The sequence below is a fragment of the Hemitrygon akajei genome, unplaced genomic scaffold (assembly GCF_048418815.1).
Source record: "Hemitrygon akajei unplaced genomic scaffold, sHemAka1.3 Scf000100, whole genome shotgun sequence".
In the NCBI taxonomy this organism is placed as follows: domain Eukaryota; kingdom Metazoa; phylum Chordata; class Chondrichthyes; order Myliobatiformes; family Dasyatidae; genus Hemitrygon; species Hemitrygon akajei.
The window spans coordinates 2577906-2601919 of record NW_027331986.1 but is presented as its reverse complement, the minus strand read 5'-3'; the positions used below and the strand labels follow the sequence as shown (position 1 = coordinate 2601919).

The 24014-nt window shown below is 45.3% G+C and overlaps 1 protein-coding gene across 1 annotated transcript; it reads left to right on the top strand.

The window, feature by feature from the left end:
• Positions 1-1841: 1841 nt before the first annotated feature.
• LOC140723098 (NACHT, LRR and PYD domains-containing protein 3-like) lies at positions 1842-23221 on the top strand. Its single transcript, XM_073037719.1, has 8 exons — positions 1842-2023; positions 3519-3685; positions 7731-7902; positions 8010-8075; positions 17691-19428; positions 22141-22227; positions 22383-22550; positions 22699-23221. Exons 1-8 carry the CDS (start codon positions 1861-1863, stop codon positions 22784-22786), a joined length of 2649 nt encoding a protein of 882 aa, XP_072893820.1. The 5' UTR covers positions 1842-1860; the 3' UTR covers positions 22787-23221.
• The last annotated feature ends 793 nt before the right edge of the window (positions 23222-24014 follow it).

Sequence of the window (24014 nt, the reverse complement as noted above, 5' to 3'; positions counted from 1 at the left end):
AGTGCATATATGTCAAACTCAGGGCCCGCGGGCCAAATCCGGCCCGCGGTGGAATTATCTTTGGCCCGCGAGATAATATCTAATTCCTATTAAAGCTGGCCCCAGTAATCGAAGCGCCTATGGCATATGATATGGCTAATGCTGAGTTTATTCAGGTACCAGGTTTTCAGGGTTTTTAGTGTTTATTCGACAGTCTTGCTCGGCAGTCTTCTTCATAAGAAACGGAATTTGTGAAGTGAAACACTTTGTAGTTATAGCAGAGACTGAGACACATGAGAGCATGCTGAAAAAACGGAGGCAACGAAAGCTGCGTTCGCACGCGTCCGACTGATCCGGCCCGCATGAAGCTGCATTTTGCTCAATCCGGCCCGTGACCTAAAATGAGTTTGACACCCCTGCCCCAGTGAATGTCTGGGCTGTGGAGAAATGGTGAACCTGAGTTTCCAAATATTTCCCTCTTGATATGATCTTCTACCTGAATTTAAATTCCCAGCATCTTGGCTGGGAAACCCGGGATAACCAATGACCAAATGTCTCTGTCACCTGTAGACAATGTGATTGTGCTCAAATCTGAGATTCCAGCTGGAATAAAAAAGATGTTACAGCCTGGAAACGGGTCCTTCGGCCCATATAATTCATGCTGATCTAAGTGTCCCATTTTCCTGCAGTTTTCCCAAATTTCCCGAGTAAACTTCTTCTCCCCTTTTTCCTGCCCACATGCTCTCAATTTTGTAATTTTATTTGTGTTTGCGGCCTCCTCCGGATGCATGTACTTTATACCCATCAGCAACCACGTGGAAAAATGCCCCTTTGGTCCCTTTTAAATTTCTGTCCTCGAGTCTCAGACTCCCTTACCCGGGCAAAAAAACTGTGACCATCTACCCTATCTGCACCCCTGATTACTGTATGTGTGTGTGTAAGGTTTCCCTTCAAGCTCCTGAGCTCCAGGGCAAGTTGCCCCAGCCCAACCATATAACACAAAAAACAACACCCTAGCCCAGTACCGTAGTGTTCATTCTTCACTTCACACTTTCCAGCTTCATCACCTCCATCCTATAGATTAGCAACTGCAACTCACACAAAGCTCTATAACCAAGACTTTGCCAATGACATGCATAGTTGTTACGTGATGATCAGCAGGTGGGGGAGAATATGGCAACCAGGGGAGAGGACAGCATAGATCGCAAGGGAATGTTCAGCCTGCGACCCAGGGGACCGGACAACGTGCGTCTCAAGGGAATGTTCAGTCTGTGACCAAGGGGACTGGAGAATGCAACTCCAGTCCCCTTGTCTAGTCTCCAGCCCCTCGTGTGACAAAGCAACTGGGGAATGTATGATCCAGCATACTGGACCATGTGTAATCCCGTTGCTGGTCTTTGTGTGACACAGACTACTGGACAGTTAGTGACCGAGGGAGATTTTAGCTTGTGGAAGATAATCACAGTGATATTTCCCAGTATCACCGGACACCAGTGCATTATGATCCCGTGGTCATCCGTGCGTTCAACTGCTGTGATTAGTATTACTGTGCCTATCCTGCTATTTTTCTGGGACTAAATGTGTCCAGTCACCAGCTTAACGGGATGGTCACCTGGCAGGATGTACGGTTCACATTACCCAGCACAGTTCCACTCCAAATCTGGTCAGCCTGAGTCTCAGCTCCATTGCAGTCTGAATCAGTTTTGCTCAGATCTAACTCATACTCGTATAACCTGCAATTCATCACTTATTTCAGGTAGGAAATGGAAACGAGTTGCGAAACGACTGAAGAGGATTTTACCAGGCGGATCATCGAGGGAAGATGATCTGGACACGGGAAGAAAGGTATCAAAGCGGGGTCAGATTGAGAGCGATGTCCCAATGGAATGCGGTCCGGCCGCAGAGGAGGAGGAGCAAATTCAGCCCAGAGAGAGTGACGTCAGAGACACCGATCAGGACCCTGGAACCAGCACAAGTGAAGCGACTGCCTGTCGGCTCGGAAGCTCATTGAACACAGAACTGTCAAGTCCCCAAGAAGGAGCGGGTGAGTGAAATATGAGGGTGATGTGCTCACAGAATACGGCAGGGTGGAGGGTAAAGGTGAGGCCTTGTTGGAGGATTGGTCAGAGGAGAGGGAAAATGTGTGGCTGTGGTATATGTGGTGCACTGGGCAGCCGTTACCCCACTACAGGAAATGTACTACCTGCTCTGAGGATTTCCAGAATGTGAATTGGAGGAAATGCAGCTGTCCAGATGAGGAGAGTGTTTCCGGGATGTGTATCAGGGGAAATGTATTCGCCAGGATGGAGAGAGTATCTCTGGGAAGTGAATATTACCAACAGTCCCAACATTTATGCCCATCCAAATTTAAATAGGTGAATGGGTTGGATGGGGGATGGACTGGTTGATATTAAATGTGGTCCTTCTATTACGTAATGCCTGGAACATTGTTGGGTAGGCTTTAAGGCAAGTGTTAGATTCAAGTCAAGTTAAGTCACTTTTTTATTGCCATTTCGACCATAACTGCTGATACAGTACATAGTAAAAATGAGTCGCTTTTCAGGACCATGGTGTTGCATGACACATTTCAAAAACTAGACTGAACTACGTAAAAAAACAACAGAGGAAAAGAAAAAAAAAACACACAACAACTACACTAAACTACACACCTATCTAGGACTGCATAAAGGGCACAAAGCAGTGCAGACATTACAATAAATAAAATACGTGACAATAGGGCAATAATGTGTCAGGCCAGGCTCTGGGTATTGAGGATTCTGATAGCTTGGGGGAAGAAACTGTTACATAGTCTGGCCGTGAGACCCCGAATGCTTCGGTGCATTTTCCCAAATGGCAGGAGGGAGAAGAGATTGTATGGGGGGTGCATGGATCCTTTATAATGCTGCTGGCTTTACGGATGCAGCTTGTGGTGTAAATGTCAGTAATGGTGGGAAGAGAGATCCCGATGGTCTTCTCAGCTGACCTCACTATATGCTGCAGGGTCATGCGATCTGAGATGGTGCAATTTCCGAACCAGGCAGTGATGCAGCTGCTCAGGATGCTCTCAATACAACCACCTTAGAATCTGATGAGGATGGGGGGTGGGAGATGGACTTTTCTCAGCCTTCGCAGAAAGTGGAGACACTGCTGGGCTTTCTTTGCTATGGAGCTGGTTTTGAGGGACCAGGTAAGATTCTCCGCTAGATGAACAGCAAAAAATTTGTTTTGTTCACATTCAGAGACAGGCTGCTGGCTCTGCACCAGTCTGTTAGCTGCTGCTCCTCCTCTCTGTAAGCTGACTCGTCGTTCTTGCTGTGTGTTGCAGCACAGTCGTGGGTCAGCAGAGTGAACAGCAGTGGTCTGTGCACACAGCCGTAGGGGGACTCCGTGCTCAGTTTGATGGTGTTGGAGATGGAGAATTAATCCAATTGTGTATCTGTAGACAGGTTCAAGACACGGGTTTTTGTTGAGTTGGGTGAGAGCGGTGGAGACGAGGGATATCTGAGTTCAAGCCTACATTTTCTTTTTTATATTTACAGGGCCAGAGTTTACAATCTCCGACCTCCTGGCACAGGGGGAGGAATATCGACTGTACCAACTGACAAAATTCTATAGAGACAGACTCAAACAAGCAATTGAAGAAAAGGTTGAGAGACTCGGTTGGATGTTGACAAAGGAGGGACATTTCAGTAGAGAAGAAAATGAGGTGAGTGCAGTTCGTGTATTGTCACTGATCTGCTGGTATCAGAGGGAATAGTAATCAACATTAATCTCCTGCACGTTTTAGGAGATCGACTTGGGAATGGAGACTTTGATCACTTAGATGTCAAACAGCAACAGGCACAACACCGATCCCCGTGACACTGCAGGAGATACAGGCGCCAATCAGAAATGCAATAGTCTATAGTGACACTCCGGATTCTTTCAAAAAAGTTACTGTCTAATACAGTTTACCATTTTATCTTGAATGCTAAGCAACTGAATCTTCTAGACCAACTTCCTATACGGGACCTTGTCAAATACCGTGCTGAAGTCCATGTAGACAATACCCGCAACCTTGCCTTCATCAACTTTCCTGGTAACTTCCTCGAAAATCTCTGAGATTGATTAGATGTGAAAGATCACGCACAAAGCTGATAATCTCATGACCACAAACATCAATAGTTTGATCTAAAAAGGCAGAAGAAAGCACAAAACATAAAATAAATCTGGTGATCTAGCTGATATCTCATGATCCCAAAAAAATCAACAGGTTGTCCTGAAAGAGAAGAAGATCAATAGGATTTCCTGAAAGGGAAGGGGCAAACAAAAAAAAACTGCTAACTTGCTGAATATCTAACTAATGAGAGACAGGGACACACCATTTCAGGTCACTCTCCTTGGAGCTCACAAACAGTGATTGTCTTGTCCTAGATCTGACCTATTCAGTCATGCGTGGTATTAGAAAATCAAGTGTGTTACACCCGTGAGTGACTCTGTTCTCGTTGGGATTCATTGGAGCTGTCTGTAATGCATCACACAGGCATTATCCAAAGGCAAGAATCTGTAAATATGATGCTGATCTATAAATTCATCATCTGGAGACGTCTGCTTTACTGGTTAAATTTATTTCACAACTGTAACTCCTCAGACCTAGTAGCAGTGAAACTGAGGGATTATTTTACAGTGCAGTGGGCCATCAAGGAATTATGCTGATTTATTTCATAATTGTTGTCCATTATTCCCTACTGATATCTGTTCTAGGAGATCAATCATTCAAATCCGGGACACAGAACATAGAACATAGAACAGTACAGCACAGTACAGGCCCTTCGGCCCACAATGATGTGCTTACCCTTAAACGCTGTCTCTCTTATTTCTCAGAGCAATGTCCTAAGTCCATCCATATTCAGTAATCTTAATTCCATCATAGGTGTATGTTGCTTGAAGACTATTCAATGTTTAATTCATAATTCCTCAGTTAATCAGGAAACCCATGACTGAATTCAGGAAGTCATTACCATTTTATGGTATCAGTGCCAGGCAGTAACCATCTCCATTATAAGATAGCCGCACTGACATTTCTTAATCTTCTTTTGTCTTTACACATCATAAGACCATACGGCATCAGAGCACAATTGGCCATTAGGCCCATCGATTCTGCTCCGCCATTACATCATGGGTGATTTACTATCCCTGTCAACCCCATTCTCCTGCCTTCGCCCAGTGAACTTTGCTGACCAGACTAGTCAATAAGATACCAACCTCTGTTTTAAATATACCCAATGACTTGCTCTCCACAGCTGTCAGTTCCAATGGATTCTACAGATTCTCTACTCTTCGGCTAAATAATCTCCTCATCTCTGTTCTGAATGGACGTCCCTCTAATCTGAGGCTGCTCCGTCTGGTTCTAGACTCCCCCACATAGAAACATCATCTCCACGTCCTCTCAATGCCTTTCGATATTCCACAGGTTACAATTAGATTCCCCCTTATCCTTCCACACTCCGGCCAGTACAGGTGCATCCAGGATCCATTCCCATCAAAATCTGGTTTAACATCACTGGTTCTGTTCGTTTAGATTCCTCTCTGGATTTTTCACAACGCCATCACATATTTTTTCTGATCAGGGGATCAAAATATCCAGGTGCGGTTTGGCCAGTGCTTGTTCTTATATTCTGATCCTCTCGAAATGAATGCTGGCATTGTATTTGCCTTTCCTAACACAGACTCAAACTCCAAGGAATCCTGCACTAGGCCTCCAGAGAATCTTTACAACTCCGATTTCTGAATTTTCTCCCAGATTCAAAAATACTCTATGTCTTCATTATTTCTGCTAAAGTATATAGCCACGTACCTACATGCCAGATGCCACTGATGTGTCCATTTTTTCATCGGTCTATGTGGGACATCTGGTCAAAGGTCCTCGGGAAGTCCAAGTAAACAACTTGCACTGACTCTCCATTGTCGACCCAGCATGCTGTTCTCTCAAAAAATTCCAACAGTTCTGTCAGGCAAGATTCCCTCCCATGGATGTTGGCCTTTTTCTTATCATGTGCGTCCAAATACCCCGAAACCTTATCCTCAATTATCGACTGCTGACATCTTCCCAAACGCTGATCAGACTAACTGGCCTATAGTTTAAAATGATCAGTCCTCCGGAACCATTCCAAAATCTAGTGATTCTTGAGCGATCATTACTAATGTCTCCACAATCTCTTCAGCCTCCTCCTTCAGAAGCAATCGGGTGAGTTGATCTGGACTCATCTATCTTCAGAACTTTTAGCTTCCCAAGCGCCTTCTCCGCAATAATTGCAAACTCACTCACTTCTGCCACCTGACATTCTCAAATATCTGGCACTTTCTAGTGTTTTTGCAGTGAGGACTGACGCAAAATGCCGACCAATATCTTCCGGCATTTCCTTGTCCCCTGACAGTACCTCTCCACTGTCATTTTCCGGTGGTCCAATATCCACTCTCCTCTCTTTCAATCTTCATATATCAGACGGACCTTTTGGTAAGCTATTTTACATTATTCTCTAGCCTACCTTCCTATTTCATATTTTCTCTATTTACGGTTTTTGAATTGCCTTCTGTTGATTTGTAAAAACATACCAGTCCTCCAGCTTTCTACTATATTTTGTAATTTTCTGTGCTGTCTCCTTTGCTTTTGTGCTGCTTTGACTACCTCGTCAGCCACGGTTGATCATCCTCCCTTTAGAATAATTCTTCATCATTGTGATTGTTTGTCCTCCGAGAAACTTCAGCCATTCCTGCTCTGCCATTGTCCCTGTTAGTATTATTTTCGAATTTATTTTTGCCCAGCTCCTCTCTCATGCAGAGGTAATTCCTTTATTCTACTGTAGCACTGATACCTCTAACTTTACCTTCTCCCTTTTAAACTGCTGGCTGAGTTTTGCTATTTTATGATCACTGCCTCTTAAGGGTTTATTTAGCTGAAGCTCCCTAATCAAATCTGGTGCAATACACAACACAGAATGCAGATCTGCCTTTCCTATAGTGGGATCAACCATAGGCTTCTCTCAAAAGCCATCTCATAGGCATTCTATGAATTCCCTCACTTCGGATTCAGCACGTTCCTGATTTTCCAAACTACCTGGATATTGAAACTCCCCGTGACAATTTTAGCATTGACCTTTTTCCATGCCTCTCCTCTCCCCCATTGTAATTTCTAGCCCACATCCTGGTTACTGTTAACAAGCCTGTATATAATTTCCTTCAGAGTCATTTTACCTACGCAGTTTCTTAACATCCACATCGTCCAATCTGATATCACCTCTTTCAGAGGGCTTTTCATTTTTAATGACAGCAGTTTCGACCCAACACTTTCACCTACCTGTGGATCGTTTCGATTCAATATTTATCCTTGGATTTAAGCACCCAACTATACACTTTTGTCAGCCACGATTCAGTGATGCCCGCCATCCACTTGTTTTTGCTCTCTCTCTCCCCTCTCTTCCGTTCTTGTTGTCACATCTTGTTGATGTAATGCTGCACATTGACAGATCAAGGAAATTAATCACATTGCATCTACTGCAGGGTGTCAGGAAATCCTTATTCTTACACACTATTGATTTAGAATTTCCTTCAGTTACTGTTTCTCTGTTAATGACTGAACCCAGGGAGAATGAGGCAGCAGCCCAGTGACTGCATCTGTTCTGAAGCTACTGGGACCATGAACAGATACTTTCCTGTGCATTCCCCATGTCTGTCTGTCTGCTCCACAATAAGTCCATTGTTTCCTTTTGTAGAAAGTCACTGAACTGACAGAGAAGGGAAACCGGACAGAGAGTTCCAGACTCTTCCTCAGTTTGGTGAATGGCAAAGGCTCCCGGGCCCGGAGGGCGATGTGGGAATCCTTTGTGACATGGAGGACTGAGTTACCGAAGTTGGACAGAATACTGAGGGAAATACAGGAACACGGTATGTTAAAAACACGCACTGAACACAAAGGCACATTGAGATAAACATTTCAGTTATTTTAATTATTTTAGCTCTGTTTCCATAGATTTTTTTAAATATTTAAACAGGTCCTGATCCACAGGAATACATGAACATCGGCCAAGGTTTATCTGAATTACCCACTCAGCTGATAGGTGAGTGATCAAATGCACAGTTCAAACCACATCTCAAATGTTAGTCTGTGACTTGGCAAAACCTGGGAATCAAAATTCGCCATTAATCATTTGCTGATCTCTGGATTCAAGTAACAATTCAACGAATCTCTCTTTGCAGCCTGAATATTCTACAATATACTTTTCTATTAATCCAGCTGTTGGTTCTGCTGAAGCCTTCACTCCAGGTCCTAACGCTCTGGAAATCACAACACACCCTAGGCAGGCTCCTGATACACTGTATGGCCCAGTCCAGGTGACTTTTCTATCTTCAGACCTTTCATCTTCCAAACCCCTTTTCCTTTGTAATAGCACTACACAGAATTCTGTTTGCTGATGTTCTTTACCTTTTGGAATTCTGCCAGTGACTTGGACAGAGTTTGTCTGGCATTTCCTTTTCACTCGTTACTGCAATTACAGCAGCAGTTTCTAGTGGTCCGATATCGACCCTCTCCCTTTTTGTCACTCTTTATATACCTGGGAAAGAAAAAAAATACTTTGGTATCCTTTCTAAAGTTATTGACCATTTCCTTGCATTTCCTGCACATTCATGTATAACTAGGAGCATCTATAACATAGTTGCCTCCGACATGACCCTAGTCACTAGACTCTAGACACTAGAATACTACAGCACAGTACAGGCTCTTCCGCCCTGGATGTTGTGACGACCTATCTAATCTTTTAAAAAGTGTACTGAACCCACACTACCCCGTGACCCTCTATTTTTCTTTCATCCATGTGCCCGTCCAAGAGGTTCTTAAATACCCTTAATGTTTTAGCCTCCACCACCATCCATGGCAAGTCGTTCCAGGCACCCACAATGCTCTGTAAAAAACTTACCCCTGATGTCTCCCCTAAACCTCCCTCCCTTAACTTTGTACATATGCCCTCTAGTGCTTGCTATTGGTGCCCTGGGAAACAGGTACTAGCAATCCACCCTATCTATGCCACTCATAATTCTGTAGAACTCTATCAAGTCCCCTCTTATTCTTCTACGCTCCAAAGAGAAAAGTCCCAGCTCTCCTAACATTGCTTCATATGACTTGTTCTCCAAACCAGGTAACATCCTGGTAAATCTCCTCTGCACCCTCTCCATAGCTTCCACATCCTTCCTATAATGAAGTGACCAGAATTGGACACAATACTCTAAGTGCGGTCTCACCAGAGATTTGTAGATTTGCAACTTGGCCTCTCAACTCTTGAAATCAATCCCACTATTAATGAAGCCTTGCATCCCATAGGAGTTCTTTACTATCCTATCAACCCATGCAGCGACCTTAAGCGATGTATGGATTAGAACCTCAAGGTCCCTCTGTTCATCCACACTATTAAGTAACCAACGATTAAACTTGTACTCAGCCTTCTGGTTTGTCCTTCCAAAATGCATCACCTCACACTTATCCGGATTGAACTCCATCTGCCACTTTTCTGCCCAAATCTGCAATCTGTCTATATCCTCTTGTAACCTTCGACAACCTACAGCTCCATCCACAAGTCCTCCAATCTTCATGTCATCCACAAATTTACTCACCCATCCTTCCACCTCTACATCCATGTCATTTATAAAAATCGCAAATAGCAGGGGTCCCAGGACAGACCCCTGCGGCACTCCACTGGTCACCGATCTCCAGGCAGAATCCTTTCCTTCCACTACTACCCTCTGCTTTCTTCCTGTAAGCCAATTATTTATCCAAACAGCCAAGGTTCCACTTATTCCGTGCCTCATGACTTTCTGGATGAGTCTCTCGTGAGGGACCTTGTCAAATGCTTTGCTAAAATCCATGTAGACCACAACTACTACTGTACCTCCATCAATTGCTTTTTGTTACCACTTTGAAAAACTCAACTAGCCTCGTGAGGCACGATCTTCCCTTCACAAAGCCATGTTGACCCAGACAGTAAATTCCAGGCACCCACAACTCTGTTAAAAAACTATCCACAATTGCTGTAAATTTATCCCATATCACCTTAACCAAATGCCCTCTGGTATTAGACACCAGTCATATGTAAAAAAATAACAAACAAAATACAGGCTGTCGACCCAAACTCTTAATTCTCAAACTGGTACTTCTCAGTCAGATCTCTATTCTACCACCAGAGTAAACAAAGCAAGTCTATTAAACCTCTGCTTCTCTCACATGTCACCGAATCCAGGCAACACCCTGATGATCCGGTTCTGCACCCTGTCCAATCCTTCCAAGAGCTGGACAATCAGAAGTGAACACAATACTCCAGATGCTCCCTAAAACCATAAGATCCTAGAGCAGAATTAAACCATTCGGCTCAGTGAATTTGCTCTTCAATTCCTCTCTACCCCATTATCCCAGTAAACATTGACACTCTTCCTAATCAGGAACATATCGACCTGCATTTTAAATATACCCAATGAAGTGTCTTCCTCAGCCGTCTATGGCAATAATTCACCGATTCACCACCCGCCAGCCAAGAAATGTCTCCCCGTTTGGGTCCCCGGCAGCCAGGACAATTCCCCACAGTTCTTAAGCATATCAATTTTCTGTATGAGCTTCCCATGTGGGACCTTGTCAAACACTCTACCTTTATACAAGTAGACAACATCCATCTGTAACTTCATCCATCGCCTTTGACAATTCCTGGAGGAACTCAATCAAGACTCAAACCCCACCTAAAACTTGCTGGTGAACCCCAAACCACTTCAAGCATTTTCTCTGTCATACTTCCATGGGGCAGAACATATAAAAGGCTGAAGGTATGTACCACCAGCCTCAACGACAGCTTTATTCTGCATTTATAAGACAACTAAATGGTCACCTACTATGTTATTATTCGCTCTTAACAATAAAGGACAAATTTATATCTAAAATTATAGCATCGTACATCTCGTAACTAATAACAACTCAGATAACACCTTAGATAACCACAATATACTCACAGGAGAGCAGACAGAATACCGTTCTTGTTTGAACAACAGATAACAGATCATGTAATTCTATTTCAAACCCTGTGGAAAGCAGAAATCGTTCAGTGTTATATTGTCTATAAAAAAAAACACATCTGATTCTGTTCCTCGTGTGTTTAAGAGAAGTTCCAAATATATATAAAATTCATACAATACTTGTGAAATTTCTACAACATCTGATGAAGCATTCACGTAAAATAAACGTCCTACTAACAGCCACAGAGGAACAACGACCATTATCAAAATAAATGTAGGGATTATCCGGAGCGACTAACTAAGCCCATTATGGTTATGTCTAGCTTTAAGCCCTCTCATAATTTACTGAAACAGACAAAAATCAGGCATCTAATCAGAAAAAAGTATGATTATACCTTGACACAGCTATACATTGATGATTTGAAATTATTTGCTCTTGCATCAGTAAAGCTGAAACAAATAATTCAAATAATGGAGCTAATTTCCAAATATATAAGCATGAATTTCAGACTCGGAAAGTACAGAACATGAAACATAAAGAAAGGTGCAATAGAGCCAGTAGAATATCAAACAGAGCATCTGATGCAATGCAACAGAATATGAAACGTATATTTAGGATATCAATAAGCAAAGAAAATCGATAATAGTGTGATAAAGGAAAACCTTCCAACAAAATTTACTTCAAGGCTGAAGAAAATCTGAATTTACTGCAAGGCTGAACAAACTTTAAATTTACATCAAGGATCAACAAAATCTGCCAAACAGAGCTGAACAGTAAAAATATAACAAACGTAGTAAACACTCACTGTGCTCATATTGACGTATAATTTTGGTATAATATCCTGGTCTGAAACAGATCTGGAAAATATGCAAAAAAAATAAGAACTTAAATTGCAATTTCTGGAAAACACCATGTGCACTGGAACGCGCTTAGTTTGATATGAACGAGGACAGAATGAGGATGATGAATAACAGATCTAAAAAATGAGACAACAGCCAGATAAAAATGTTCAGGATCAGGGTTAATATCATGGACACATGTTGTGAAAATTGTTTTTCTGCGCCAGCAGCACGATTACAGTAAAGCGTGTGCAGAGAGCCTGTATTTATGTATACAATTGTAGAAATAGAATTGTATCAGCATGAATTAATCAGTCTGACAGCCTGGTGGAAGAAGCTGTTGCGGAGCCTGTTGGACCTGGCTTTTATGCTGCGGTACCTTTTCCGGATGGTAGCAGCTGGAACAGTTTGTGCTTGGTGAGACTTGGGTCCAGAATGATCCTTGGGGCGCTTTTTAACCCCCTGTTTCTGGAATGACCTGAATAGTAGGAAGTTCACATCTACAGATGTACTGGGCTGTCCGCACCACTCTCTGCAGAATCCTGCGACTGAGTGAAGTACAGTTCCCGTACCAGGCAGTGATACAGCCAGTCAGGATGCTCCCAAATGTGTCACTGTAGAAAATCGTTAGCACTTGGGAGGCCATACCAAACTTCCTCAACCATCTGAGGTGAAAGAGGAGCTGTTGTGCCTTTTTTTCATCACACAGCTGGTGTGTACAGACCACGTGAGGTCCTCAGTGATGTTTATGCCAAGGAACTTAAAGCTGTTCACCCTCTCAACTCCAGATCCATTGATGTCCATAGGGGTTAGCCCATCTCCATTCATCTTGCTTTGCGACATTGCAACCAGCTCCTTTGTTTTTTGCGACACTGAGGGAGAAGTTGTTTCCTTGACACCACTGTTATTATTTGAGATTTGGCCAGTAAATATAGTATTGTCAGCAAATTTAGTTAGCAGATTGGAGCTGTGGGTGGCAACACAAATCATGGGTATAGAGTGAGTAAAGGACGGGGCTTAGGACACAACCCTGAGGGGCAACTATGTTGAGGGGCAGAGGTGAGGGAGCCCACTCTTACCACTTACAGGTGATCCGGCAGGAACTCCAGGATCCAGCTGCACAAGACAGGGTCAAGCCGAGGTCTCTTGAGCTTCTTGTCAAGCCGGGAGGGAATTATGGCGTTGAATGCTGAACTGTAGTCCAAGAACAGCATTCTCACATGAGCATTCCTTTTCTCCAGATGCTTTAGGACGGTGTACAGAGCAGTGGCTATTGTGTCATCTGTCGATCGGTTGTGTCGGTAGGTGAATTGTAGGGGTCTAGTGTGAGTGGCAGCATGCTGCAGATGTAGTCCATGACCAGCCTCTCAATGCTTATTACTGAGGTGAGTGCGACAGGACTCCAAACGTTCAGGCATGTTGCCTTAGTCGTTTTAGGTACAGGAACAATGGTGGATTTTGAAGCAGGAGGGAACTCTACATTGGGAGAGGAAAGGATTAGAAATATCCGTAAATACACCTGCCAGTTGTACCGCGCGCATCCTGACTACCCGCCCTGGGATGCCGTCCAGTCCCGCAGCCTTGCGACTGTCCACTCATTGGAAACACCTGCGAACTTCAGCCTCAGAGATGACCAAGGTGCAGGTTGCTTTGTCGGCTATCCTCAGGGGTTCAGTGTTGGCGATATCGAACGGAGCGTAAAAAAGATTGGCTCATCTAGGAGAGAGGCAGCGATGCTGGCAGCACCACTGTGCTTGGCTTTGTAGTCTGCGATGGTGTGCCATAAGTTGCTCGTGTTGTTGGTGGAGAATCCTGTCTCGGTATGGTCGTTTCGTTGTCTGGATGACTTCGCACAGATCAGATTGCCAGCAATATAAGCTGTCGGGCACGGGATAAGTGCTGTTCACACGGAACTGTTGATCCAGATTTTCTGGTTTAGGCAGTCCAGACCGGTTTCTGGTGGAAAACTTTCCCCCTCTTGTGATAGGAACAGACAACTGGGGGATGTTTCTCGCAGCCAGAAAGGTTTACACAGGAGAGAGATAGAGAGAGAGAGAGAGAGAGAGAGAGAGAGAGAGAGAGAGAGAGAGAGAGAGAGAGAGAGAGAGAGAGAGAGAGAGAGAGAGAGAGAGAGAGAGAGAGAGAGAGAGAGAGAGAGAGAGAGAGAGAGAGAGAGAGAGAGAGAGAGAGAGAGAGAGAGAGAGAGAGAGAGAGAGAGAGAGACACTGGATGTCGGCTCGATCTTAGTGACTGTGCAGTTGGATCCTTCTTACATCTGCTCTTCCTTTCAGCAGTCGCTCTTCTGGGTTCCTCAGAATTCTTGGCTTTTCCGTGAATCAGCGGCTGCCCCTCATATTTGCCTGAGAGAGCCTCTGCTTATTTTGGTCCTTGTAGCTGTTGCGTGGGGCACCACGATCTCTCTTACTCTGATAGAGTTATCCGTAGAGTACTGCTTTCGGTAACCTGGAGTTATCCATGCGAGACATGTGGCCTGTCAGACGGTGGATCTGGCTGAGCAGCGAAGTGGCTTCAGGGCCTGGAAGTTGAACATATATAGTTGTGCATGTCTGTGTGATTATATGAAATATTAAACTGAATAAGTTGTGCAAAAATTGAAGATAAAATGTGATTAGAGAGGCCGTATCGATGGGTTCAATTCGGAAACTGGATGGCAGAGGTGAAGTTGCTCCTGAATCGTTGAGTGTGCGCCTTACTCTGATCGTGTGAAGTAGTCCCCATGGACCTGATGGTGTTGCAGCCAGTTACAATGCTCTGCAAGTTACACCTGTAGAAATATTCGAGTGATGTTGGAAACTCCTGATGAAATATAGCCACTGTTGTGCCTTCTTTGTAGCTGCATTAATCTATTGGGTCCAGTTTAGATACTTAGAGATATTGACAGCCAGGAATTTGAAATTGCTCAGTCTTTCCACATCGCATCCCTCTATGAGGATTCAGCACTCCGTACAAACATAAGCAAATCTGATAAGGGGTACACATCACTGAATGGAAATGAAAGCATATCCCATAAAAATGAAGAAGCTAACACAAAAGTAGAAAATGTTAACCAATGCAAGAGTCTGACTCCCCGGGGAAGACATCCACACGATCTGAGCCGACTAGATGTTGACAAGGAAGCGTTGAGCCCTGGTTGGAGACCTCTTCCCAGAAACAGAAGAGATTGTTGTAACAATACAGGACAAGGTTGTTAACACATGTAGCAATCAGTAATACAGAATAAACGACCAATAGGTCCAAGACGACAAATGCTGAAAATTACAAGAGAAACCAGAAACAATCCAACACTTTACAGGATCCTGCAGTAGTTTAACTGAATCTCATTACTCGCACAAGCACAATCAAGTGGTGGACAACATTCCCAAAAATCTTGCTTAAACTACAACTGATGAAAAACACCATAACTTACTAAACGTACAAGCCTGCTCCACTTTTATAGTTAGAGTCCTTCATATCATACTGTGACCGATAATAATTTCAGATAGCATAATCCATGATGACCGTCTAGATATAATTTTACAGGATAAGCAAGCAAAAACAACTTTTTGAATAAAAATATATAGCCATTCCAAACACAACTTACAGAAATAAATTAGTGGAAAACACCAGAAATATGCTGAAATAAAAGGGGAGATTGAAAGACTATGAAATACGAACAGGGTATTCAAATAGCAATATCAATAACTGGTATCATCCCAAAGGCTTTACAGAATAGTATTAACTAATTAGGCCCCTACGGCAATACTTGGGTAAATCTTTGAAAACCCATAATACTATACACCACAAGAATAGTCTGAAATTTCCTATCAATTGAGACATGAGTGTGCTTGGCTATGCCTGTACCTCAGGCTTTACTAGTTTAGGCTAAGAAAATAATAATAATAATAATAATAATAATAATAATAATAATAATAATAATAATAATAATAATAATAATACTGATGTATTTATAAAGCACCTTACATCCAGACGATGCTGTTCAAACTGCATCACAACGGAATAAAGTGCAAACTAGAAAATAATAGACAAAATGTTGTGAGTCGTAATATACAAGTCAAGTCAAGTCACTTTTTATTGTCATTTCGACCATAAGTGCTGGTACAGTACATAGTAAAAATGAGACAACGTTTTTCAGGACCATGGTGCTACATGACACAGTACAAAAACTAGACTGAACTACGTAAAAACAACACAGAAAAAAAACTACACTAGACTACAGACCTACCCAGGACTGCATACAGTGCACAAAACAGTGCAGGCGTTACAATAAATAATAAACAAGAGAATAGGCATAGTAGACATCTGCACAGTGCTGTACTTTAAGGTGCTGAATTCTACACTTTAGGAGCGTAGTTCCAAAAACTAAACCCTGACCTCCCAATGATCCTTTGGCCTTCTACCTTATTGTCTGCTGCATTGCATTTTCTCTGCAGCTGAAACACTGTTTCCCTGAGCTATCCTGTTCCCTTTTTCCTTGTACGACCTCATTGCACCGATGTGATGTAATGATCTATTTGGATCGCATGCAGAAAAGGTTTCCATTTTACTGTGGTACATGTGACAATAATAAACCAATTTATCGATTCATTGTTGTCAATAATACAGCGCCCCTTGGTTGTTTAAGATTGGTCTACCAAGGGGTGGAATTGGGGATAAGCCCCAGTGGCGTGCGATTAAAATAGCCTCTGACAACCAAGTGCAGCTCCTGGCCTTCACACGTGGTTTATCCACTATGCCCGGCGGGTAACTGGAGCCTTACAGCCAGTCGCTTTGAGCAGATGGGGCTTGTCGGCCGTGATTGGCAGCTCACCCAGGAGTAGGAAAACTTCTGATCTCAAAACTCCACTGCCCTGCAACTGTAACCCCTCATGGGGAAGAGTTTGGGAGTAAACCCAGTGGGAAAACTCTTGAACTGGAGCCCATAAGGTAGTCTTAAATGGTGTTCAACCCAGACTGACATATCCTGCCAAGCTGTGTCAGTCTCTGCCGTTCCTTTGTGTTCATTAGATGCATGGAGAGAGGGAGCTTGCTACATCAGCAAAAGCTTCCTCTCCATATCGTAGTGACCCGGCTTGCAGGGGCAGGACATCCATGGTCGACTGTGACAGACGGAGGCCTCATAGGACAGCGCCCCACACCCCCACAGCAAGACTGATGACTAGCAGTTGCCAAGACTTCACCGCCCTTCCTCAGACACGATGTACATCACTGAGACAGACACTTGTAGTTTCTTCCATTAACAGAGATTTCATCTTTCCACCAATCCTCCATCAGTGCGATTGAAAACTACCCATTTTCTTTCTTGTCATTCCGATGGATTATCGATCCGCAACTTCACTGTGATTCTGCCCCAGATGCTGCCTGACATGAGTATTTCCCGCCTATTCTGCTCCTGTTTTGATACAAGAGCAGTGGACACCTGTGACTCCCCAGTGTGAAGCTTTGCCAAAATGCACAGTGTCCTGCTCTCCGTATTTCCACACCAGATCAACATTAACATCGTCTGTTAATGATGCAAACAGTGCCTTAAATGCAGTGAAATGTTGTTGTAACGGGAGTGCAGTCAGGATTGGAATAGGATATCAGGGGAATGTTCACATTCACAAATAACTAGTACCAGAATATGAGTATTGAACATTTTCTGGGACATCCATCGCTGTCAATTCCGGTGTCTGTGAACAGAATTTTACTTTCTGTCCTAATATCCATGGAAGCACTGAATTAATTCATGTAACCTCAAACACTGAATGTTGAAATTCAGTTATAATATTCTTTATCAGTTGAACTATTTAACATTTTGACTATGTTCTCTTTTCCCATGGAAGATGTTCAACAGAAACACAAGGAGAATCTGCGGGCAGAAACTGAAACACTGAGAGTGAACACGATCCTGATGAGGGAGAAGGTGAAGGTTTTCCAGCTGGTTGATCGATACGCTGAGCTCACGGTCATTTCTACTGTTCGAGATCGGAGACTGGTGGAACATGAGCTGCTGGCAAGAGGCAGAGACCACGAGGAGTGGAGACAGAAACATCTCCGCGGAGAGCTTGAAAAAATTATGACAGATCAGTTATTCCAGAGCAGCTTTTCCCGGAGTAAATCCAAATCTGGGAGTTCGGCAGCAGTGGCTGGAGTCCCAGGAATTGGGAAAACAACAATGATACAAAAGATTGTTTATGACTGGGCCACGGGGAAAATATACCAACAATTCCAGTTTGTCTTCAGTTTCAAATTCCGGGATTTAAACTCCATTAACTGTAGAATAAACCTGAGGGAACTGATTCTGAATCAATATCCTTACTTAGGGAATATCCTGAGAGAGGTCTGGAAGAACCCAGAGGGGTTGCTGTTTATATTCGATGGTTTGGATGAATTCAAACACAAAATCGATTTTGCTGACAGTCGGAGAGATCCAGGACCCAAGCACCAGTGCCCAGATCCCGAGTGGTGGTGTGAAGTGTCTGACATTGTGTACAGTTTAATCCAGGGCAAGATGCTCTCAGGGTGTTCAGTGCTGGTGACCACCCGCCCCACTGCGTTACATTTATTGCAAAAGGCAGAAATCAGTGTCCGGGCTGAAATCCTGGGATTTGTTGGTGATGAACGGAAGGAATATTTCAATAGGCATTTTGAAGATCAGTCAGTGGCAGCAGCTGTTTTCAAACACGTGAAGGAGAACGAGATCCTGTACACCATGAGCTACAACCCCTCCTACTGCTGGATCCTCGCTCTGGCACTGGGCCCCTTCTTCACACAAGGAATCAGGGACACGCAGCGAGCTCCCAAGACCATCACCCAGCTGTATTCCTACTATATTTACAACATCCTGAAAAACCACGGCCGTGAGATTGAGAACCCCCGTGATATGTTACTCAGGGTTGGTCAGATGGCCTTCAGAGGAGTGTCCGAGAGGAAGATTGTGTTTACGGATGGAGATTTGATCAACCACAATCTGCAGCCTTCCCAGTTCCTGTCCGGGTTCCTGATGGAGCTTTTGGAGAGAGAGGATTCTGCCCGGTGTGTGGTGTACACATTCCCACACCTCACCATCCAAGAGTTTGTAGCTGCAGTCGCACAATTCCTGATCCCAGATGGCAGAGATATTATGAAACTCCTCACTGATGCCCACAACACGACAGATGGGCGATTTGAGGTATTTCTCCATTTTGTAGCTGGTCTCTCCAACCCAATGACAGCTCGGGGCCTGGAGGAGTTTCTGGGTCCATTTCCCAATGAAACAACCTGCCGGGTGATTGACTGGGTGAAGGAGGAGGTTAAACGCCAGAGTGGAAACACCCAGAGTGAAGCTGGTAAAAGGAGCCTCCTGAACACATTGCACTACCTGTTTGAGTCTCAGAATCGTGGACTTGCTCAGGCCGCACTTGGATCTCTGGAAGAACTTTCATTCAGTGGACTGACACTGACCCCGATTGACTGCGCGGTCCTGTCTCATGTGATCGGACTCTGTCATACAATAAGACAACTTGATGTGCAGAGCTGCCACATTCAGTGCGAAGGGATCCAGCGGCTGGGACCCGGGCTGCACAAGTGCCAGGAGTTGAGGTAACTTGATTTATCTCTCACTCTGAACTGTGAAACTGTTCCATTTTGTTGTTTCAATGTAAACGGATTTGGGTACAACTGCAGTAAAACAGATTGTGAAGAACTGTGACAAATTCCAGGGGATCCTTCCCCGTGTGTGAATATCACCATCAGTCCACCTGTGTTACTTTGTTCACTACCAGATACACATGTCCCGTCTCAATTATAATACTATGTTCATACCCACCGCTCCCGTACAATCTATTACTGCATCATTTACAATGTATCTTGTAGGATCACCTTTTCCCCTCCGACCCTCCTGTCGGATATTTCGACATCATTCCCCTTCTTCAACCCAGATCTCCTGTGAGATCATTCTTCCCCATCCCCTTTTCTCCTGTGTGTTCTCAATTGCCCACATACTACACTATTGTCGGATCTCTCTTCCCCATCCCCCTTCCTCCTGTGGGATCTCTCTTCCCCATCCCCCTTCCTCCTGTGGAATCTCTCTTCCCCATCCCCTTCCTCCTGTGGGATCTCTCTTCCGCATCCCCCTTCCTCCTGTGGGATCTCACTTCCCCTTCCCCCTTCCTCCTGAGGGATCTCTATTCCCCATTCCCTTCCTGCCGAGAGATCTCTCTTCCCCGTCCCCCTTCAACCTGTGGGATCTCTCTTCCGCATCACCCTTCCTCCCGTGGGTTCTCTCTTCCCCTTCCCCCTTGCTCCTGTGGGATCTCTGTTCCCCATACCCCTGCTGCGGGATGTCTCCTCCCATCCCCTTTTGCCCGTGGGATCTTTCTTCACCATGTGGGACTTCTCTTCCCCATCCCATTCCGCCTGTGGGATCTGTCATCCCTATCCCCCTTCCTCCTGTGGGTTCTCTCTTCTCCACCCCATGCTTCCTGTAGGATCTCCCCTCCCTATTCCCCTTCTACCGTTGAGTTCTCTCTTCCCCATTTTCCTTCCTCCTCTGGGATCTCTCTTACCCACCGCCCTTCCTCCTGTGGGATCTCTCTTACGCATCCCTCTTCCTCCTGTTGGATCTGTCAGCCCCATTCCCCGTCCTGTGTAGGATCTCTCCACCCAATCCCCCTTCCGCATATGGGATCTCCATTCCGCATCCCCTTTCCTCCTGTGGGATCTCTCTTCCCCATCCCCCTTCTTCCTGTCAGATCTCACTTCCCCATTCCCCTTTATCCTCTGGAACCTCTCTCCCCAATTCCCCTTCCCGCTGTGGGATCTCTCTTCCCCATCACACATCCGCCTGTAGGACCTCTAACCCACCCCCCTTGCTCCTGTGGGATCTCTGTTCCCCATACCCCTGCTGCGGGATGTCTCCTCCCATCCCCTTTTGCCCGTGGGATCTTTCTTCACTATGTGGGACTTCTCTTCCCCATCCCATTCCGCCTGTGGGATCTGTCATCCCTATCCCCCTTCCTCCTGTGGGTTCTCTCTTCTCCACCCCATGCTTCCTGTAGGATCTCCCTTCCCTATTCCCCTTCTACCGTTGAGTTCTCTCTTCCCCATTTCCCTTCCTCCTCTGGGATCTCTCTTCCCCACCGCCCTTCCTCCTGTGGGATCTCTCTTACGCATCCCTCTTCCTCCTGTTGGATCTGTCAGCCCCATTCCCCGTCCTGTGTAGGATCTCTCCACCCAATCCCCCTTCCGCATATGGGATCTCCATTCCGCATCCCCTTTCCTCCTGTGGGATCTCTCTTCCCCATCCCCCTTCCTCCTGTGGGTTATTTCTACCCATTCCTCCTCTCTGCAGGAGCTCTGTTCCCCATTCCTCCTCCTCCTGTGGGATCTGTCATCCCCATTCCCCGTTCTCTTCTCCACAGCCCTTCCTCCAATGGGATCTCTCTTCCTACATCCCCCTTCCCCTTGTGGGATCTCTTCCCATCTCCTAGCTCCTAATGGACCTCTATTCTCTATCCCGCTTCCTGCTGTGGGATATCTGCACATTCCACTTCTTCCTGTGGGATCTCTCTACCCATCCGCCTTCCCCCTGTGGGATCTCCCTTCCCCATCCCTCTTCATCATTTAGGATCTCCATTCCCCATCACTTGTCCTCCTGTGGGATCTCTCTTCCCCAGCCCCCATCCTCCTGTGGGATCTCTCTTTCCCATCCTCTACCTCATATTGGATCTCTCTTCTCCATCTCCCTTCCTCCTGTGGGATCTGTCTAACCCATTCCCTTTACTCCTGTGAGATATGATTTCCCCATCCTCCTTCCTCCTCTGGGATCACTCTTCCACATTCCCCATCCTCCTCTTGATCTCTCTTCCCCATCCCATTCTTCCTATCGGATCTCTCTTCACCTGCCCCCGTCCTCCTGTGGGATCTCTCTTCCCCCATCTTGGATCTCTGCTCCTCATCCCCTTGTGTCTGTTTTTTCTCTCCCATCGACACTTTCCCATTCACAAATCTTCCTCACTATGGGACTTTCTTCCCCTTGAACCCTGCCTCTTCTGACCCTGTCACATCAGGAACACTTTCCTAACCACAAGGGAATGAGACAGTATATGTGGAGTTTACAGAGTCACACCGACAGAGTAAATTACTGATATTCGGTGAATACCCTGGAACTAGGCAGTGAGGGGCATTGACAGTGATGGGAACTCCGATCAGTGATTTACTGGAGTTTAATGTTTCGTGAATATCCGAGTGAGAAATTCCCTCAGACCCACGGTTTGAATCACTTCGTTCATCAATCTGTCTTTTTGTGTTCAGACTTGGGCGGAATGAAATGGAAGATTCGGAAGTGAAACTGGTGTCTGAGGCTCTGAGGAACCCGGAGTGTAAAATACAGAAACTGGGGTAAGTACCAAACTGTGGAAGATTGTGTTTACAGTCACTGAGCGCTTGACACTGAACATTAATGTGATCAGTAATTGTGTTACTGATAAACACTGGGGATTTGTACCGTCTCCTGTCTCTCTGTGTCCTTCACCCTCACTCTCTCTCATCTCCAGGATGATAGATGTCGGTCTCACAGATTCTGGTGCTGAGGATCTCGTCTCCGCTCTCAGTACAATCCCATCACTGACGGAGCTGGACCTAGCAATAAACTCGCTCACAGACCGATCTTTCCCCGCTCTCCGCCGCTTCATACTGACCCTCCCGAGTCTGAAACGGATTCAGTGAGTGTTTGCATTAATGTTCAATGTGATCAAATGTTTTCTCGTGATATTTGTCTGTGAGTGTTGTTGAAACATTAATCCCAGTTCCCTGTTACTGACACTGTTGTGTAATCTGTTTATTTCATCTTTATTCTTCCATCTGTTTCAGGCTGTGGGGGAATCGGTTCAGTGAGACCGGGGGGAAGGAACTGAGATATCTGCAGGAACTCAGACTCGGACTGAGAGTGGATCTGTGAACATCTGAATGTGTGAACATCCCTGCCCGCGGGATGGGCATATTTTGGCCGATTCCCCGCCTTCCCCTTTATCTGCTGCCCTTACCTTTCATGGTATTGCGCCAGGTGCAATTTCCAACCGTTCTAACGGAACTGGCTCCAGTGACATCGAAAGGGTTCCCGCAGTGACGTATTTCCGCCTCCTGTCCTGTGGCACTGATTCCGCCAGACGTTTGCGTTCCAGACTCCCCGACGTGAAATCCCGGGGAAATACCCAGGCAGGAAGAGACCGGGAGGTCCGGGGCTCAGTCTAGGACACCAATGTCCCGGGATGGGATTATCCCAGGAGAGAATACTTTTGATCCCTTTGCAGAGGACGGTGCATTCGGCACTTTGTTAAAGTGCCAAACACCTCCGTAGTGACCCTGGAACTTATGCGATCTCGGACACGGCCCTGAATTGTGATTTTATAATCATCAGTTCCCCGATGCAGAGTGACGGGTGAGAAACGGGACTGATTATTCAACCTGTCACTTGTTGTCGCCAGTCAGTTAATTGTGTGTGACTGTGAGTGAGTCGGTAGCAGCTTATTTTCTCCCGCACTTCAGCAGCTCAGATATTGTTTAATTTACATTTGTCATGATGAAATCAATAAACCGCTGTAACTTCTTGTCTTCGTTTTGGAGTTGAGTTTTATTTGAGGTTTCTGCTGCCCCCCGCACCCTGTGCACTGCAACAGTGGGTCGGAGCTCCTCACACTGACACAGTAGCGTCTCAGATCCAGGGAGGTCGGACTAGTAGATTCTGGGTGCCCAGGAATTCATCTCCAGCAAACCCTCCTTCTGGCTAACTGACCCTCTCCGGTCCTCTGAATACAGTAAAAATTAACAATATCAGACGTGAGTCCACAGTGGTCCCGAGTAGGAGAGGAATGGAGGATTTAATACCGGCGTTAAACAGGGAGAGAAGTTCCCTCTACGCCGTCGCATCACACACTCCCGGGGTCAGACAAAGAGTGAATCTCCCTCCGCATCGTCCTGTACACACTCACGGGGTCAGACACAGAGTAAATCTCCCTTCGCACCGTCCCACCACACAATCCTGGGTTCAGACACAATCTGAACCTCCCTCCACACTGTCCCGTCACACACTCAGGGAATCAGACTCAGAGTGAATCTCCCTCTGCACCGTCCCATTACGCACTCCCGGGGTCAGACACAGAGTGAATCTCCCTCCACATCGTTGCGTC